The 20,359-nt window shown below is 54.7% G+C and overlaps 1 protein-coding gene across 1 annotated transcript; it reads left to right on the forward strand.

Annotated features, from left to right (window-relative positions):
* Positions 1–2,439: 2,439 nt before the first annotated feature.
* ASB13 (ankyrin repeat and SOCS box containing 13) lies at positions 2,440–19,917 on the forward strand. The gene is made up of 6 exons (XM_071552914.1): positions 2,440–3,243; positions 6,185–6,372; positions 8,796–8,946; positions 11,378–11,512; positions 13,560–13,751; positions 17,706–19,917. Exons 1-6 carry the CDS (start codon positions 3,201–3,203, stop codon positions 17,831–17,833), a joined length of 837 nt encoding a protein of 278 aa, XP_071409015.1. The 5' UTR covers positions 2,440–3,200; the 3' UTR covers positions 17,834–19,917.
* Positions 19,918–20,359: the final 442 nt, after the last annotated feature.

Below are 20,359 nucleotides of genomic sequence, written 5' to 3' on the forward strand. Positions count from 1 at the left end.
CTCTCTGGTAGCTCATTATTTTTGGGTTTTGCTGCTGTTGGTCCTCACAAGCTGCAGAGATTTTTGTGAAGGTGCCACGTTAAGACCATGAAAAGCTCATGCAAAGATTGTTGGGCACTTGGGAAGGGGTTTGGACCCTTCTGGTTCAATCCAGGTGCACAAAAAGGGTTTCTCCCACCTATTTCTGCTCTATTCCACCTGTTTTCTGTCAAGGAGTGTCAAACCAAACACTGGGAAAGGCCTAAAATGCAAAATCTGGAGCTTCTTGACCAAAAATTCTACTTTATTCTACACCACTGCTGAGGTTTATCTCATCCCCTAAAGGTGTCCTATCCCATCCTTCACTCAACTCCAGAAAAATTCCCTTAATCCCTTTTAGGATCTTGCAATAACACAATCAGATTTTGCCCAACACCTTTAATTTTGTCACATCTGTCAAAAAAATACGGGGAAATCTTCAAAAATACCCCAGCAAAGCCCATCTCTGGTGTGTCCATGCAGTGTAGATTCCCCACAGCAGAAACCAGTTAAGATTTTTTTTGCTTTCTGCTTAATTTTATTCTCATATTTGGGTTTTTTTTTCTTCCCTATTTTGGCATCTGGCAACTTCCTAAGAAACCCACTTGTTGCTGGAGTTGTGGTGACAAATATTAAAATAATTCTGGTGGCTCTGGGGGGTTGGAACTGAAGTTAAACCAACCAACCCACCCTTCAGAAAAGCCTTGAACAAAACTCATCTGGTTTAGTGGCATTTTCTCAAGGTGGAACCTCTAAAACCACACCAGGAACCCCCAGAAAATGAGGCAAAGGACAAGAAAGTGCCAAAATTCAGCAGGGAGCAAATGGTGCTTTTTTTTTTCCCCAAGTCCCTTTGACATTTCCACCCCTATTTAAAAATAATAAAAATATTAGGGCTGTGAAAAATGATTAATTGTGCTGCTTATCTTCTATTTTTTGCAATGCAAACCTGAAAATAGAGACTAAATATTAATTATTTCTCCTTACCAGGAACAAAGACAGAGCCAGGACATGAAAGATCCTTCTAGAACCAAAATGGTTGATCGTGGAGAAATTATGGAATGGTTTGGGTTGGATGGAAACTTAAAATCCATCCAGTGCCACCCCTGTCATGGGCAGGGACACCTCCCACTGTCCCAGTGTCCCCATTACCCCTCCCCACACCCCCCAGTGCTCCCAGTCCCTCTCTCTACACACCCCAGTGCCCCCAGTCCCTCTCCCCACACCCTCCAGTGCCCCCAGTCCCTCTCCCACCATACCAGTGTCTCTCTCCAGTCTCCCCAGTACCTCTCCCCACACACCCCAGTGCCCCCAGTCCCTCTCCCCACACCCTCAGTGCCCCCATTATCCCTTCCCACACCTTCCAGTGCCCCCAGTCCCTCTCCCCATACACCCCAGTGCCCCCATTACCCCTCTCCACATCCCCCAGTGCTCCCAGTCCCTCTCCCCCATACCAGTCCCTCTCCCCACACACTCCAGTGCTCCCAGTCCCTCTCCCCCCATTCCAGTCCCTCTCCCCCATTCCAGTCCCTCTCCCACCATACCAGTGTCTCTGTCCAGTGCCCCCAGTCCCTCTCCCCACACCCCCAGTGCCCCCCGTGCCTCTCTCCACAGCCCCCAGTGCTCCCAGTCCCTCTCCCCCCATACCAGTGTCTCTCTCCAGTCTCCCCAGTCCCTCTCCCCACACACTCCAGTGCTCCCAGTCCCTCTCCCCCCATACCAGTCCCTCTCCCCACACCCCCCAGTGCTCCCAGTCCCTCTCCCCCCATACCAGTGTCTCTCTCCAGTCTCCCCAGTCCCTCTCCCCACACACCCCAGTGATCCCAGTTCCTCTCCCCCCATTGCAGTCCCTCTCCCCCCATTCCAGTCCCTCTCCCCCCATTCCAGTCCCTCTCCCCATTCCAGTCCCTCTCCCCCCATTCCAGTCCCTCTCCCCCCATTCCAGTCCCTCTCCCCATTCCAGTCCCTCTCCCCCCATTCCAGTCCCTCTCCCCCCATACCAGTGTCTCTCTCCAGTGCCCCCAGTGCCTCTCCCCACACCCCCCAGTGCTCCCAGTCACCTCCCCACACACCCCAGTCCCTCTCCCCACACCCCCCAGTGCTCCCAGTCACCTCCCCACACACCCCAGTCCCTCTCCCCACACACCCCAGTGCTCCCAGTCACCTCCCCACACACCCCAGTCCCTCTCCCCACACACCCCAGTGCTCCCAGTCACCTCCCCACACACCCCAGTCCCTCTCCCCACACACCCCAGTGCTCCCAGTCCCTCTCCCCACACACCCCAGTGCCCTCAGTCCCTCTCCAGTGCTCCCAGTCCCTCTCCAGTGCCCCCAGTCCCTCTGTCCCATTCCAGTCCCGCGCTGTTCCTGCACTACAACTCCCATTGGGCTCCGCGGCCGGAGCCGGGAGCGATCGGGAGGAGGAGCCGGGACCGACCGTGAGGGTGCCGTGAGGGGCCGGGAACAGCCGTGAGGGGCCCTGAGGGATCGGGAGCGACCGTGAGGGATCGGCAAAGATCGGGAGAACCGGGAGCAGCCGTGAGGGGCCCTGAGGGATCGGGAAGGATCGGGAGCGACCGTGAGGGGCCGTAAAGAATCAGAAGCAGCCGGGAAGAAGCGTGTGGGGCCGGGAAGGATCTGGAGCGACTGTGAAGGATCAGAGCAGCTGTGAAGGATCGGGAGCAGCCGTGAGGGATCGAGAAGGATCGGAGCGACCGTGAGGGATCGGGAGCAGCCAGGAAGGATCGGGAGCGACCGTGAGGGATCGGGAACAGCCGTGAGGGGGCCGGGAAGGATCAGAAGCAGCCGTGAGGGATCGGAGCAGCCGTGAGGGATCGGGAGCAGCCCTGACGGGCCGTGAAGGATCAGAAGCAGCCGTGAAGGATCAGAAGTAGCCTTGAAGAATCGGGCGCAGCCGTGAGGGGCCGTAAAGGATCAGAAGCCGCCGTGAGGGATCGGGAGCCGCCGTGAGGGATCGGAGCAGCCGGGAAGGGCCGGGAGCAGTCGTGAGGGATCGGGAGCAGCCGTGAGGGATCGGGAGCAACCGTAAAGGATCAGAAGCCGCCGTGAGGGATCGGGAATAGCCGTGAGCGGCCGTGAAGGATCAGAAGCCGCCGTGAGGGCCCGGGAGCAGCGCGGGACGAGGCCGCAGCCGCAGCCGGCGGTTCCCGGCGGGCCCGGCCATGGAGAGCCCCGTCAGCAGCGGGTCCCTGCGGGGCGAGATCAGTGCGTGGGGCCGGGGGGAGACGGGGGCGGGTTTGGGGGTGATTTGGGGGAGGTCAGGATGGATTGGGGGTGACAGAGCGGGTCTGGGGGGGTGCAGAGTGGCGTGGGGGGTGACAGGGTGGGGTTTGGCTGTTGCAGGATAGTTTTGGAGGTGACAGGGTGGGTTTGGGGTGTTGCAGGACCGTTCAGGGAGTGACAGGGTGGGTTGGGGGGGTTGCAGGACAGTTTTGGGGGTGACATGGTGGTTTGGAGGGTTGCAGGACAGTTTTGGGGGTGACATGGTGGTTTGGGGGGTTGCAGGACAGTTTTGGGGGTGACATGGTGGGTTTGGGATGTTGCAGGACCGTTCAGGGGGTGACAGGGTGGGTTTGGGTGTTGCGGTAGGGTTTGGGGGGTGACAGGGTGGGTTTGGGTGTTGCAGGAGAGTTTGGGGGGTCACAGGGTGGGTTTGGGTGTTGCAGGACCGTTTGGGGGTGACAGGGTGGGTTTGGGTGTTGCAGGATAGTTTTGGGGGTGACAGGGTGGGTTTGGGTGTTGCAGGACCGTTCAGGGGGTGACAGGGTGGGTTTGGGTGTTGCAGGAGGGTTTGGGGGGTCACAGGGTGGGTTTGGGTGTTGCAGGAGGGTTTTGGGATGGGAGGACCATTCAGGGAGTGAGGCCTCTCCCAAGGCAAGGGATAAGAAGATGCTCTTGGAAGAGCCATCCATGGGGAATTGTCCTTGTTCTCCATAAATTAACGTGTGTGATCCGTGTTGGGAAGGGGAGAGGGGATGGATCCCACCTTGGAGGGTGGAAATATCCCAAAATGTTGCCCGTGCCAGCGGCTGCCTCCGGGTCACCTCTGCAGAGCTGCTGAGGGCTCTGTCCCTGTGCTGCGGCTGATTCCGGGGGCAGGGCTGCTCCCTGGTGGCCGATTCCCGGGATAGGGATGCTCCTGGTGGCTGATTCCCGGGATAGGGATGCTCCTGGTGGCCGATTCCCGGGATAGAGATGCTCCTGGTGGCCGATTCCCGGGATAGAGATGCTCCTGGTGGCCGATTCCCGGGATAGAGATGCTCCTGGTGGCCGATTCCTGGGATAAGGATGCACCTGGTGGCCGATTCCCGGGATAGGGATCCTCCTGGTGGCTGATTCCCGGGATAGGGATGCTCCTGGTGGTGGATTCCCGGGATAGAGATGCTCCTGGTGGCTGATTCCCGGGATAGGGATGCTCCTGGTGGCTGATTCCCGGGATAGGGATGCTCCTGGTGGCTGATTCCCGGGATAGGGATGCTCCTGGTGGCTGATTCCGGGGGCAGGGCTGCTCCCTAGTGGCTGATTCCTGGGATAAGGATGCTCCTGGTGGCTGATTCCCGGGATAGGGATGCTCCTGGTGGCTGATTCCCGGGATAGGGATCCTCCTGGTGGCTGATTCCCGGGATAGGGATGCTCCTGGTGGCTGATTCCCGGGATAGGGATGCTCCTGGTGGCCGATTCCCGGGATAGAGATGCTCCTGGTGGCCGATTCCCGGGATAGAGATGCTCCTGGTGGCCGATTCCCGGGATAGAGATGCTCCTGGTGGCCGATTCCTGGGATAAGGATGCACCTGGTGGCCGATTCCCGGGATAGGGATCCTCCTGGTGGCTGATTCCCGGGATAGGGATGCTCCTGGTGGTGGATTCCCGGGATAGAGATGCTCCTGGTGGCTGATTCCCGGGATAGGGATGCTCCTGGTGGCTGATTCCCGGGATAGGGATGCTCCTGGTGGCTGATTCCCGGGATAGGGATGCTCCTGGTGGCTGATTCCCGGGATAGGGATCCTCCTGGTGGCTGATTCCAGGGATAGGGATGCTCCTGGTGGCATCAGGAGCCATCCATTCTTCCCTGCCTTGTCCTGCAGCTGAGCCATAATCCTTGAGCCACAGATTTAGGAATTCTGGCCCCAGCTGGAGCCTCCCTCCTGCTCCATAACCCCCAGGCTGGATGGGATGTGGGAGCCCATCTCTGGGGATTGGGAGTGGTGTCTCTCACGTGAGTCTCCACACAAGGAATTGTGCAGCAGGAGAGGGGAAATTTGAGGAGCCTGCAGTTTGTAAGGTGGTTTTTCTGGAGGGGTGTTTAAAGCTCTTAATGAAATTCTGCTGGAGCTGCTGCTTCTCTGTGCTCTGGTGACAAAATAACACTGCTCAGAGGCTGCTCATTCCAGAGCTCCATAGAATCCTGGAATGGGTTGGGTGGGAACAACCTTAAAGCCCATCCAGTTCCAACCCCTCCCACTGTCCCAGGTGCTCCAGCCTGGCCTTGGACACTGCCAGGGATGGATCCAGGGGCAGCCACAGCTTCTCTGGGAAATCCAGCCCAGCCCCTGCCCACCCTCCCAGCCACCAATCCCTTCCCAACAGCCCCCCCAGCCCTGCCCTCTGGCACTGGGAAGCCATTCCCTGTGTCCTGGCCCTCCAGGCCTTGTCCCCAGTCCCTCCCCAGCTCTCCTGGAGCCCCTTCAGGCCCTGCCAGGGGCTCTCAGCACTCTGGGGCCCCACTGGACACAGCAATTGGGCACTGCCTGTGCCAGGAGCATCCTCAGCTCTGCTTGCCCTCCTGGATGCAGCAATTCCCTTGGCTGGGAATGGTTCAGCTGCAGAGAGACCTGGAAGCACCAAGGATGGAGCCAAAATCTCCTGATTGATGGGAATGCTGGAATGGGTTGGGTTGGAAGGGACTTAAAGCCCATCCAGTTCCAACCCCAACCCCTCCCACTGTCCCAGGTGCTCCAGCCTGGCCTTGGACACTGCCAGGGATGGATCCAGGGGCAGCCACAGCTTCTCTGGGAAATCCAGCCCAGCCCCTGCCCACCCTCCCAGCCACCAATCCCTTCCCAATCTCCTATCTGTGGGACAGCACCCCCCGCATTTCCCGCGCTGATTTCTTTCCTCTTTCCCTTCTTTCCCTTCTCCTCTCCAGGTTTCTGGGCTGACCGCACTCCGGTGCACGAGGCTGCCCGGCGGGGGGAGCTGCTGCGCCTGCGCCAGCTCATCGAGAGCGGGGCTTGTGTCAACGCCGTCACCTTCGACTCCATCACGCCCCTGCACGAGGCCAGTCTGCGGGGCCAGACCCAGTGTGTCCAGCTGCTGCTCGATGCAGGGGCCCAGGTGTGGTTCTGGGGGCCTCGGGAATGTGGGATAGAATCACAGAATAGATTGATTTGGAAAAGCCCTCTGAGATCATCAAGTCCAACCCTTGGTCCAACTCCAGTCCCTTTACCAGATCATGGCACTCAGTGCCACGGCCAAGCTCAGCTGAAAAACCTCCAGGGATGGGGAATCCACCCCCCTCTCTGGGCAGCCCATTCCAATCCCTGAGCACTCTCTCTACAAAGAATTTCTTTCTCATCTCCAACTTCAATTTCCCCTGGCAGAGCTTGAGCCCATCGTGCCCCCTTGTCCTATTGCTGAGTGCCTGGGAGAAGAGACCAACCCCCAGCTGGCCAGAACTTCCCTTCAGGCAGTTCCAGACAGTGCTGAGGTCACCTCTGAGCCTCCTCTTCTCCAGGCTGAACACCCCCAGCTCCCTCAGCCTCTCCCCACAGCACTTGTGCTCCAGTCCCTTCTCCAGCCTTGTTGCTCTTCTCAGTTGGGTTGGAAGAGACCTCTGAGATCAGCAAGTCCAACCCTTGATCCAACCCCACTGGGATCACTCTGGCACTCTGTGCCCTGGGCTGGTGATCACAGTGGGGCTGGATCAAGACATGTTGGATTCTCTGTCCCTGGAGGTGTTTCAGAGGACACTCAGTGCCACATCCAGGCCCTTCTCTGGCCCCACTCCAGCCCCTCAATCTCTTTCCTGAGCTGAGGGGCCCAGAACTGAACACAACACTCAAGGGATAACTCTCTCTTGGTCAAGGCTCGACAGGAAAAGTCATCAGGAGTTTGTGGATGGAGCTCGTGCAGGTGGCCCAAAGGTTGTCCCCCTGTGCTGGGCCCACCTGGAATCCTGGGGGCAGTTTTGGGCCCCTCACAACAAGACATGGAGGGGCTGGAGCTGTGCAGGGAGTGGGGCTGGGAAGGGGTTGGAGAATCCTGAGGGAGCTGGGGGGGCTCAGCCTGGAGCAAAGGAGGCTCAGGGGGCACCTTCTGGCTCTCTGGAACAGGAGGGGCAGCCATGGGAGGTGAGCTCTGCTCCCAGGGAACAGGCACAGGATAAGAGGGAATGGCCTCCCATGGCACCAGGAGGGGTTGGGATGGCACAGGATGGAAAAGTTCTCCATGCAAAGGGTGGGCAGGCACTGGCACAGCTGCCCAGGGCAGGGGGAAGTTCCCATCCCTGGAGGGGTTTCACAGCCCTGTGGAGGTGGCACTTGGGGACATGGGCAGGGATGGCCTTGGCAGGGATGGGGATGGTTGGACTCCAGGATCTCTGAGGGCTTTCCCAACCCAAATGATTCCAGGATTGCAGAAGAAGCTGTGGGTGCTGCAGCCCCTGGAGGGGTCAGGCTCTGCTCCAGGAACAGGGACAGGAGGAGAGGGAATGGCCTCAGGCTGGGCCAGGGCAGGGCCAGGGTGGATTTTGGGAAATCCCATCATGGAAAGGGTGGTCAGACATTGGAAGGGGCTGCCCAGGCAGGGATGGAATCACCATCCCAAAAGGTGTTCAAAAATGTGCACTGAGGGACAGGGATTGGTCTTTGCAGCACTGGATTAATGGTTGGTGTCTTGGTTTGAGATAAGCAACTGCCAGCCCCCCCAAGCACAGAGAGAAAAGCCTCCCTCCTAACACCAGGGAAAGGGAGGAAAAGAGAGGGGAAAGAAAAAAACACTGCAAACCACGTTTATACTAAAACTACATATATTTTTACAGAAAGGAAGAGACAATTAGAAGAGAGTACAAATATTCACTCACACAAGTCTGGAACAACAAGTTCCCCACCTCAACTTCTTAATGAACACACAAATTCTACTGTCCTAACTACACATTACTTAAGAAAAGACTTATTCCCCAGGGAAACAAACTCAAGCAGAAAGGAGAGACCCAGAACAACACATTTTACTTTCCTGAGGTACCCTGTGAGCCAGTGGTGGGCCTGGTCCTCTCCATCCCCCCTGGGACAGCATCGTGTGTCCTCCCAAGAGGAGGGCTGAGAAACTACAGCCTTAACCACTCCCACCCTGGTTCCTACTTCCCTGGAGATGATGTCATAATGTGGTATGGAATACAAAGTTACTGGCTAGAAGAGGTCAGCTGTTAGTTCAGCCCAGCTCAAGTCAGCTGACAGCTTCAGCCTAGTCCAAACTCCAGAGCCCAAATTTAGGCCCACCTAGGTGAGCCCATAACAGTTGGCCTCGATGATCTTGGAGGTCTTTCCCAACCTTAATGATTCTGTTTCTAATTTTGGGGTGAATTTGGTGTTCTTGGCAACTGGTCCAATTGAGAAGTTGTTTCCTTGTGTTCAGCGCCCTCAGTCAGTGTGGATGTGGCACTTGGGGGCACAGATCAGCACAGGCTCTGTTAGTCCCTCTGATCTCCAAGGAGTTCTTTCCCAACCCAACCCATTCCCTGATTTCCTGCTGCCCTGCAGGTGGATGCCAGGAACATCGATGGCAGCACCCCCCTGTGCGACGCCTGCGCCTCAGGCAGCATCGAGTGTGTGAAGGTGCTGCTGTCCCACGGGGCCAAGGTGAACCCGCCCCTGTACACGGCCTCTCCTCTGCACGAAGCCTGCATGAATGGTAACCCCTCTGCTGGAGAGCTGGAGGAGGAAAACAGGCAGCTCACAGTATTTGGGTTTGACCCTGAGATGAGCTCAGTTGGTTAAAACTTGGTTTTAATAATGCCAAGGTCACGGGTTCAATCCCTTCTGTGGACCATTGACTTAAGAGTTGGACTCGATGATCCTTGTGGGTCCCTTCCAACTCGGAATAGTCTGGGATTTTGTGATTTGTTTTCTCCAGGCTGAGCAGCTCCCTCAGCTTCTCCTCCTCACAGGGAACATTCTCCAGTCCCTTCATCATCTTCACATCCCTGCCCAGGCCCCACTCCTGGAGTAACCAGAGCCACAGGGTGGGCCTGGATCAGGAATGGTGTGCCCAGCAGGACCAGGGCAGTGATTGTGCCCCTGGGTGGGCACTGGGGAGGCCACCCCTGGAGTGCTGTGCCCAGTTGTGGCCCCTCAGCTCAGGAAGGACATTGAGGGGCTGGAGCAGGGCCAGAAAAAGGGACCTGGGGATTGGATTGACAGGAGCTGAACATGACCCAGAGTGTGCCCAGGTGGGCAACAAGGGCAGTGGTGTCCTGGCCTGGATCAGGAATGGTGTGCCCAGCAGGCCCAGGGCAGTGATTGTGCCCCTGGGTGGGCACTGGGGAGGCCACCCCTGGAGTGCTGTGCCCAGTTGTGGCCCCTCAGCTCAGGAAGGACATTGAGGGGCTGGAGCAGGGCCAGAGCAGAGCCCCGAGGCTGGAGAAGGGCCTGGAGCCCCAGCCCTGTGAGGAGAGGCTGAGGGAGCTGGGGGGGTTGAGGCTGCACAAGAGGAGGCTCAGGGGGCACCTCAGCACTGCCCACAACTCCCTGACAGGGGGTTGGAGCCAGGGGGGGTTGGTCTCTTCTCCCAGGCAACCAGCAGGAGAAGAAGAGGGCCCAGGCTGGAGCTGTGCCAGGGCAGGCTTGGGGTGGCCATTGGCAAGCAATTCTTTGCAGAGAGAGTGCTCAGGCCTTGGCAGGGGCTGCCCAGAGAGGGGGGGGATTCTCCGTGCCTGGAGGGGTTTCAGGTGACACTGGATGTGGCACTCAGTGCCAGGGGCTGGGGGGCACAGGGGGCTTGGAGCGAGGGCTGGGCTGGCCTGGGGGGGCTCACAGGGCTCTGCCAGCCCAGAGCATTCCAGGATTCCATGATTTTATGGAAAGTTGGTGCTCAGCCTCTCCTGGTTGGGTTGTTGGGTGGGAAGGAGGTGCCAGGAATTGTTGGGAATGCTGCTGCTTGTGCTGCTCCTTGTCCCAATCCCAGGCTTTTCCAGCTGGTGGGGCTGTCCAGGGAATAAGAGACCCTGAGATGAGCTCAGGTGGTTAAAACTTGGTTGTAATAATGCCAAGGCCAGGGGTTCAATCCCCTGTGTGGGCCATTGACTTCTGAGTTGGACTTGATGATCCTTGTGGGTCCCTCCCAACTCAGAATGGTCTGGGATTCTGTGACAACCGGTCTTGCTATTAAAGACTGAGACAAAGAACATTCTGTGAAAACAGTAGAGGCCAAAATGATGTCCCAGCTGCTCTCTGCTTCCCCCATCCTCAATCCTTTTTGGGGTATTTGGATCACAGGAGTATTTAATCACAGAATCATGAAATCCCAGAATGGGTTGGGTTGGAAGGACCTTAAAGATCATTCATTTCCAATCCCAACCCCTCCCACTGTCCCAGGTGCTCCAGCCTGGCCTTGGACACTGCCAGGGATGGATCCAGGGGCAGCCACAGCTTCTCTGGGAAATCCAGCCCAGCCCCTGCCCACCCTCCCAGGGAAGAATTTACTAATTACTTTAACTAATTTAAATGTAATTAATCCCTCCAACTTGCCCTTGCACAGACAGAACAGCAGGAAAACCTGGATGTGGGAGCAGCCATGTCCCAGTTAGATCATTGTGACCAAATCTCTTGCTCATGAACCACTTTGTGCCTCAGTAATTCCTTCTGTTTATCCCCTCCATTCTTTTTGTCACCTGCTGTCCTGGACAGAGTTTTCCTTCAATTCTGGAGCATTTTGGACAATTAATTCCCTAACTGGGAGCTCCTGGGGAGCTTTTCCTCATTAAGCCTTTCTTCCTGAGGCTTGGTGGTAATTCCCTGCTTTTTGTTAAGCTGTCTTATTCCCACTGCCAAAAATAAAGCTGGGAATGGTATTAAGGGTGATCTCATCCACCCAGGGCAGGATCAGCATTGCAAGAACTCCACAAACAACAGGGAATTCAGTGCAAATCCTTGGATTTGGGGTTGTTCCACCCAATTCCCTGTTGGCCCCAGCTCGGTGACTCCATCCCTTGTGCCCTGTTCTTGTGTTGGCTCCAAAGCCTTTCCAGCTCCCAGCCATCCCCCCCCAGACACCAAACAGGCTGTTCCCAACATCCCACTGGAGCTGGATTCCTGCTTTTGACTGGAATCTTCCCTCTCCAAAGGCAGCCCCGAGTGTGTGCAGCTCCTCATCGACGTCGGCGCCAACCTGGAGGCTCACGACTGTCACTTTGGCACTCCCCTGCACGTGGCCTGTGCCAGGGAACACCTGGACTGTGCCAAGCTGCTCCTCAACGCAGGTATGGCACCCACAGGGGCTGCTCTGGGTGGGCAGCACCCCGTGGTGTCTCTGGAAGTGTTTCCTTGGGTGCTCCACAGGGGAATTCCTGTCGGGATAGGTGGTGAAGGGGAAAGGTTTGGCCTGATGGAGGAAAAGTTGGTGTGGGGATATTCCATAAATATCCAGCATGGGATGTTCCCAGTGACATCCACACTGTGGGGGCTCCATCCCTCAAGGCCAGGCTGGACAGTTGGAGCAACCTGGGAAAGGGGAAGGGGGGTTGGAATGGGATGGTCTTTAAGGTCCCTTCCAACCCAAACCATTCCATGGTTCCCATTCCCTAAATTTACTCCACTTCAAAACTCATCCAAACACACAACTTGGAGTTTGCCCAGGTGGCTTTGCTGGATGTTCAAGTCAACATTTGGCTCCAGGTTTCACATCCCAGTTTTCTTCTCATTTTGGGGGGACTTTGGGTTGAACTTCCTGCCTTTCCCTGTGCTTCCAGGAGGAGATTTATCCCAGGGGTGGGGATTTATTTAAGGGAATAACAGGGATCTAAAAATCACACATCTAGGCCAGTTTGGTTCCAGCCACTCCACTCCCCCATTCCTTGATTCCAAAGAAATTCCAGTTGCTCCTCATTAAGTTCAGTGTGGCCACACATTCCCAAAGGGAATTGTTTGAGTTCACTGAGGTCTCTCTGACCTCTCAGCTGATCAAATTCCAGCTCTTTTGGGGGAAGAGAAGGACTTGATGTAAACTTAAAAAGCCCAAAACTTCCTTAGCAAAAATCTCCATGGCTAAAACTTGGAACATCTCATGGATCTGGGGGTGTCCCTGTTCAAATAATTAGCAAAGTTTTCTCTGTCCTGAGTGGGAATTATCCATGGAGAGCACTGGGAATGGAGTCAGGAAGCCATTCTGAGCTTCCCACTCAGCATCTTAATCCCCCAAAGATGGGCTGGAGAGGAAAACATAAACCCAGAGAGGAAAATGTAAACCCAGAGAGGAAAATGTAAACCCAGAGAGGAAAACAAAGACAGAGGGAAACATAAACCCAGAGAGAGAAACATACACCCAGAGAGGGAAACAAAGACAGAGAGAAAACATAAACCCAGAGAGGAAAAAACATAAACCCAGAGAGGAAAACATAAACCCAGAGGGAAAAATATAAAGCCAGAGAGGAAAAAACATAAACCCAGAGAGGGAAAAACATAGAGAGGGAAAAACATAAAAGACAGAGAGGAAAACATAAAGACAGAGGGAAAAACATAAACCCAGAGAGAAAAACATGAACCCAGAGAGGAAGACATAAACTCAGAGAGAAAAACAGAAAGCCAGAGAGGAAAATAAAGACAGAGAGAAAACATAAATCCAGAGAGGAAAAAATAAAGCCAGAGAGGAAAAAACATAAACCTAGAGAGGGAAAAACATAAAGACAGAGGGAAAAACATAAACCCAGAGAGGGAAAAACATAAAGACAGAGAGGGAAAAACATAAACCCAGAGAGGGAAATGTAAACCCAGAGAGGGAAACAAAGACAGAGGGAAGACATAAACCCAGAGAGGAAAACAAAGACAGAGGGAAAATCATAAACCCAGAGAGGGAAAAATATAAAGGCAGAGAGGGAAAAACATAAACCCAGAGAGGGAAAAACATAGAGAGGGAAAACATAAACCCAGAGAGGAAAACATAGAGAGGGAAAAACATAAAAGACAGAGAGGAAAACATAAAGACAGAGAGGGAAAAACATAAACCCAGAGAGGGAAAAACATAAAGACAGAGAGGGAAAAACATAAAGACAGAGAGGGAAAAACATAAAGACAGAGAGGAAAACATAAACCCAGAGAGGAAAACATAAACCCAGAGAGGAAAACATAAACCCAGAGAGTTTTGCCAGCACCAGGAACTCACCGGGCTGTTTGTTCCTGCCATTTCTTTGGGATCTCATTCCCTTTTTTTTTTTTAAAGCAGATTTTTTTCCTCACTCCAGCCCAAGCCCTGCTGGTTTGGGGGCTGAGTGAGGGTGTCCTGGGTGTGTTTGTGCCCCTCTGTGTCCCCAGGGGCCAACGTGAACGCGGCCAAGCTGCACGAGACGGCCCTTCACCACGCGGCCAAGGTGAAGAACGTGGACCTGGTGGAGATGCTGGTGGAGTTCGGGGGCAACATCTACGCCAGGGACAACCGCGGCAAGAAACCCTCGGACTACACCTGGAGCAGCAGCCCCGCTGCCAAGTGCTTCGAGTACTATGAGAGTGAGTGGGGGGCAAAGCCTGGGAGCTGGGGGGGCCTGGCACTCATGGAATGGTTGGGTTGGGAGGGACATTAAAGATCACCCAGTTCCACCCCCCAACCCCTCCCACTGTCCCAGGTGCTCCAGCCTGGCCTTGGACACTGCCAGGGATGGATCCAGGGGCAGCCACAGCTTCTCTGGGCAATCCAGCCCAGCCCCTGCCCACCCTCCCACCCACCAATCCCTTCCCAGTATCCCATCTATCCCTGCCCTCTGGCACTGGGAACCATTCCCTGTGTCCTGGCCCTCCATCCCTTGGCCCCAGTCCCTCCCCAGCTCTCCTGGAGCCCCTTCAGGTACCCAAAGGTCCCCCCAAACCTTCCCTTCTCCAGGCTGAACCCCCCCAGCTCTCCCACCTTTCCTCCCAGCAGAGCTGCTCCAGCCCCTCCAACCAACCTGGTGCAGCTCAGCCTTGTTGGACCTCCTGAGATTCCCATGTCCCACTTCCCAAACTCCTCCAGGTCCCCCTGGATTGTCCCATCACTGCACCCTCAGCCTGGTGCCACCTGTCCCTGTGTGAATGTCCCTTATTTTCCTCCAGGAAATGCAGGGGCAGCCACAACTTCTCTGGGAAATCCAGCCCAGCCCCTGCCCACCCTCCCACCCACCAATCCCTTCCCAACAGCCCCCCAGCCCTGCCCTCTGGCACTGGGAACCATTCCCTGTGTCCTGCCCCTCCATCCCTTGGCCCCAGTCCCTCCCCAGCTCTCCTGGAGCCCCTTCAGGCCCTGCCAGGGGCTCTCAGAACTCTGGGGCCCCACTGGACACAGCAATTGGGCACTGCCTGTGCCAGGAGCATCCTCAGCTCTGCTTGCCCTCCTGGATGCAGCAATTCCCTTGGCTGGGAATGGTTCAGCTGCAGAGAGACCTGGAAGCACCAAGGGTGGAGCCAAAATCTCCTGATTGATGGGAATGCTGGGATGGGTTGGGTTGGAAGGGACTTAAAGCCCATCCAGTTCCACCCCCAACCCCTCCCACTGTCCCAGGTGCTCCAGCCTGGCCTTGGACATTGCCAGGGATGGATCCAGGGGCAGCCACAGCTTCTCTGGGAAATCCAGCCCAGCCCCTGCCCACCCTCCCTAAATAAAACTTCCTCCCTGTAGAAAGCAAAAGTTCCTCCTTACAGGGGAGTAAATTACTTCCTGGCTGTACAGCTGTAGGTACTCCTGGTATCTTCTAGAGTTCCCTTGGGATTTATGTCATTAAGTTCAGGACAGATCCAGGATTGATGTAGAGGTTGGAGGCTGGTGATGGAATCATGGAATCAGTTGGGTTGGAAGAGACCTCTGAGATCATCAATTCCAACCCTTGATCCAACCCCGCTTTGATTGATTGTGTTCTTAAACCTGGTGGGACTAAGGGTTAATTCAGCAACATTCCAGGGAAATCTGAATGTCTTGGATAGTCCTGGCTCTCAGCCTGGAGCAAAGGAGGCTCAGGGGGCACCTTCTGGCTCTGCAATCCCTGCCAGGAGGGGGGATTTGGGGACAGGGGGTCGGGCTGTGCCCCAGGGCACAGGGACAGGAGGAGAGGGCACGGCCTCAGGCTGGGCCAGGGCAGGGGCAGGGGGGATTTGGGGAAATTCCTGCCTGGAAAGGGTGGTCAAGGATTGGAACAGGCTGGAGTGCCCATCCCTGGAGGGGTTTCAAGTCTCCCTGTGGCTGTGGCACTTGGGGACATGGGCAGTGTGGCCTTGGCAGTGCTGGGGATGGTTGGACTGGATGGTCTCAAAGGTCTTTTCCAATCTTAATAATTCCATGATTGTTTCCAACACTTTTCTCTGCATTGGATGTGGATATCAGGAATATCAGTGGCACCATCCCATTCTCCACTGGCCCTGATTGTCTTGGAGGCCTTTTCCAACCTAAATAATTCCCTGTCTCTAACAATTCCATCCAGACCAGGAAGGGAGGTGGGAGAACCCTCCCAGTTGGATTTGCATCGGGATGAGCCCATCCATGTCCCTGCAGTGCCTCCTTGGCCATGGGTGGTCACTTCCAGCTGGGAATGTGAGCAGAGCAGCCCCTGAGCCCCCCCTGGATCCCATTTGTCATTCCAGAGCCCCCCTGATCCCACCCTGGATCCCATTTGTCCTTCCAGAGGCCCCCTGATCCCACCCTGGATCCCGTTTGTCATTCCAGAGCCCCCCTGATCCCACCCTGGATTCCGTTTGTCATTCCAGAGCCCCTCCTGAGCCCCCCCTGGATCCCATTTGTCATTCCTGATCTCACCCTGGATCCCGTTTGTCATTCCAGAGACACCCCTGATTCCGCCTGGATCCCATTTATCATTCCAGAGGCCCCTGAGCCCCACCTGGATCCTCTTTGTCATTCCAGAGGCCCCTGAGCCCACCCAGATCCCGTTTGTCATTCCAATGCCCCCCTGATCCCACCCTGGATCCCGTTTGTCATTCCAGAGCTCCCCCTGAGCCCCCCTGTTCCCCCTCTGGATCCTGTTTGTCATTCCAGAGCCCCTGATCCCCTCCTGGATCCCATTTGTCATTCCAATGCCCCCCTGATCCCCCCCTGGATCCTGTTTGTCATTCCAGAGCCCCCCCTGGATCCCATTTGTCATTCCTGAGCCCCCCTGGATCCCGTTTGTCATTCCAGAGCCCCCCAACCCACCCTGGATCCCATTTGTCATTCCAGAGGCCCCTGAGCCCCACCCTGGATCCCGTTTGTCATTCCAGAGCCCCCCCCGATCCCCCTGATCCCATTTGTCATTCCAGAGCCCCCCTGATCCCATTTGTCATTCCAGAGTCCCCCCTAACCCTCCCTGGATCCCTTTTGTCATTCCAGAGCCCCCTGATCCCCCTGGATCCCATTTGTCATTCCTGATCCCCCCCAGATCCCGTTTGTCATTCCAGAGCCCCCACTGGATCCCATTTGTCATTTCTGATCCCACCCTGGATCCCATTTGTCATTCCAGAGCCCCCCTGAGCCCACTTGTCATTCCAGAGCCCCCCTGATCCCCCTGGATCCCATTTGTCATTCCAGAGTCCCCCCTAACCCTCCCTGGATCCCATTTGTCATTCCAGAGTCCCCCCTAACCCTCCCTGGATCCCGTTTGTCATTCCAGAGCCCCCCTGATCCCCCTGGATCCCATTTGTCATTCCAGAGTCCCCCCTAACCCTCCCTGGATCCCTTTTGTCATTCCAGAGCCCCCACTGATCCCACCCTGGATCCCATTTATCATTCCAGAGGCCCCTGATCCCCCCCTGGATCCCATTTGTCATTCCTGATCCCACTCTGGATCCCATTTGTCATTCCTGATCCCACTCTGGCTCCCGTTTGTCATTCCAGAGCCTCCCCTGGCTCCCATTTGTCATTCCAGAGTCCCCCTGACCCTCCCTGGCTCCCGTTTGTCATTCCAGAGTCCCCCTGACCCTCCCTGGCTCCCGTTTGTCATTCCAGAGTCCCCCTGACCCACCCTGGATCCCATTTGTCATTCCAGAGCCCCCCCGGATCCCGTTTGTCATTCCTGATCCCACTCTGGATCCCATTTGTTGTTCCTGATCCCCCCCTGGATCCCATTTGTCATTCCTGAGCCCCCTCCTGGATCCTGTTTGTCATTCCAGAGCCCCCCTGGATCCCGTTTGTCATTCCAGAGCCCCCCCTAACCCTCCCTGGATCCCGTTTGTCATTCCAGAGCCTCCCCTGGCTCCTGTTTGTCATTCCAGAGTCCCCCTGACCCTCCCTGGCTCCCGTTTGTCATTCCAGAGTCCCCCTGACCCTCCCTGGCTCCCGTTTGTCATTCCAGAGTCCCCCTGACCCTCCCTGGCTCCCGTTTGTCATTCCAGAGTCCCCCTGATCCCCCCAGCTCCCGTTTGTCATTCCAGAGTCCCCCTGATCCCCCCAGCTCCCGTTTGTCATTCCAGAGTCCCCCTGATCCCCCCGGCTCCCGTGTGTCGTTGCAGAGACGCCGCTGAGCCTGTGCCAGCTGTGCCGGGTGACGGTCCGGAAGGCGGCCGGGCAGCGAGCCCTGGAGAAGATCTCCAAGCTCAACATTCCCCCTCGGCTCATCCAGTACCTCTCCTACAACTGAGCCATGGCTGGATGGATTGGTGGGAAGGACAAGCCCTGCAGCTCCCACTCCGTGAAGGATCTTCTCTCCCTCCTCCACCTTCTCCCGAAAATTAAGCTGGATTGAAGCAAACTGGTGTAAATGGTGTTTGTGGGGCAGAACTTCCTCTGCTCCCTGGGAAGGCTCCCGGGGGGATCCGTGGGCTCTGGAATGGGATTGGTGTTCCCTAATTTTGCCTGGTGGGATTTTTAGGCTCTGGAATGGGAATTGGTGTTCCCTAAATTTCCCTGGTGGGATTTTCAGGCTCTGGAATGGGATTGGTGTTCCCTTTGGGATTTTTAGGCTCTGGAATAGGATTGGTGTTCCCTAAATTTGCCTGGTGGGATTTTTTAGTCTCTGGAATGGGATTGGTGTTCCATAAATTTCCCTGGTGGGATTTTCAGGCTCTGGAATGGGATTGCTGTTCCCTTAGGGATTTTCAGACTCTGGAATGGGATTGGTGTTCCCTAAATTTCCCTGATGGGATTTTTAGCCTCTGGAATGGGATTGGTGTTGCCAAATTTTTCCTGATGGGATTTTTAGGCTCTGGAATGGGATTGGTGTTCCCTAAATTTCCCTGGTGGGATTTTCAGGCTCTGGAATGGGATTTCTGTTCCCTTTGGGATTTTTTAGTCTCTGGAATGGGATTGGTGTTGCCAAATTTTTCCTGATGGGATTTTTTAGTCTCTGGAATGGGATTGGTGTTCCATAAATTTCCCTGGTGGGATTTTCAGGCTCTGGAATGGGATTGGGGTTCCCTAATTTTCCCTGGGATCCAGCTTGGCTCCTTTTCCAGCCAGAGGACAGAAGTGGCCAATCCTGGACCGTGACTCATCCCTGCCCTTTCACATTCCCATTCTGGGATGACCTGGAATGTTCCAGGACACCTGTCCCTGCTGGCAAAGGGACTGGCTTGGGATAACCCTGGATATGGATCCCAGCCCTGGGAACGATCCAGGGACAGCTGAGCAGCACCAAGAGGCCAATTAAATCCCCCAATTAACTAATTAGAGGCTCTGCCTGACTTTCCAGGGGGATCCAGAGGTGGCTTTGGCTCCTCCCTCCTGGATGTGACCCAGGGCTGGGTGTCCCTCAGGGTGTCACCATTCCCACCTCATTCCCAAGCCCAGGAATGTTTCCAGAATATTCCCCCACTCCCTGAGCCCATCCCAGGTGTGGGAATTGCATCCCAGTGGGATGCAGCAGGAAGGGAGGGCTCTGCCTGGAATGGGGGGATTTGAGGTGGGTGTCCCACTTTGGGGTGTCTCTCCAGAGGATTCCAGTGCTGGAATTCCTTGGGATGGATGTTAAACCTTGAGGGTGATGTGGGAATTGCCACCCACCTTCCAGAGGGGACATTCCATGTTGTCCATGAGATCCTGGGCGGGATGGAGGAGATAAAATTCCCCAAAATGGGATGGAATCCACTCTCCAAGGTCCCATCCAGGCCTCCCAACACCCTTTCCTGTTGGGAATCCATCTCTCCCAAGGTGTTTCCTGCTTGGAAAGGATAAGGGAACAGTTCAATCCTCCAGGTTTGGAGCCCAAAGCACTTTGTGGGCACCAGAAAATCCCTTTATTTTCCATTTTTAATTGGATTCATTCCCCCAATCCCTTTTTTTTTTTTGCTGCACCAGAAAATCCCTTTATTTTCCATTTTTAATTGGATTCATTCCCCCAATCCCTTTTTTTTTTGCTGCACCAGAAAATCCCTTTATTTTCCATTTTTAATTAATTTATTCCCCCAATCCCTTTTTTTTGCTGCATCGTGTGGAGCTGGAGAGGAAAATTCCAAGATTTTCTGGTTTTGGTGTTGAACTCCCAGAAATGTGTTGGGTGTGGGATCCATCCCTGGGATAAACTTTGGGAATAGTTTGGCTTGGAAAGGACCTTTCCAAGGTCGTTATTCCAACCCTGGAGTTGCAATCCCAGGAAGAGCTTGAGATAAACCTGGATCAGGATCTGGGGGGGGGAATGTCCCCTTTGGGCTCAAACTGAGATTATTTGGCTGCTTTTTAAACATGGGTGGAAATAACAAACAATAAACTCAATTTTCTGATGCCAGAGCAGAGAATTCCTCAGCCAATCCTGGGGGTGTCCTCGTGTTTTATCCTTGGAATGTTCCTCAGGTAGGAATTTGGGATGTTTGTTGGGAATTTGAAATGGGGTTATTGAAACTCTCTCTGGTTTAAATGCCTTTGGTGTCAATGTCTGTGTTTGAAATGTTTTGGAAATGTCTTTATTTTAAATGGCTTTTTTAAAAAAAACCTCTTATTTTTAAACTCTTATTTTTAAATTTATTTGAAATCTCTTATTTTTAAATCTTTTAAATCTGTTATTTTAAGTCTCTTAAATCTCTTCTTTTTCATCTTTTAGTTTTCAACTCTTATTTTTAAACTCTTATTTTTCATCTTATTTTTCATCTCTTATTTTAAATCTTATTTTTCATCCCTTTTTCCATCCCTTTTTTTCACCTTTTACTTTTTGTCTCTTATTTTTAGTCTCTTA

This window comes from Pithys albifrons, chromosome 3, assembly GCF_047495875.1.
Source record: "Pithys albifrons albifrons isolate INPA30051 chromosome 3, PitAlb_v1, whole genome shotgun sequence".
NCBI classification, from domain to species: domain Eukaryota; kingdom Metazoa; phylum Chordata; class Aves; order Passeriformes; family Thamnophilidae; genus Pithys; species Pithys albifrons.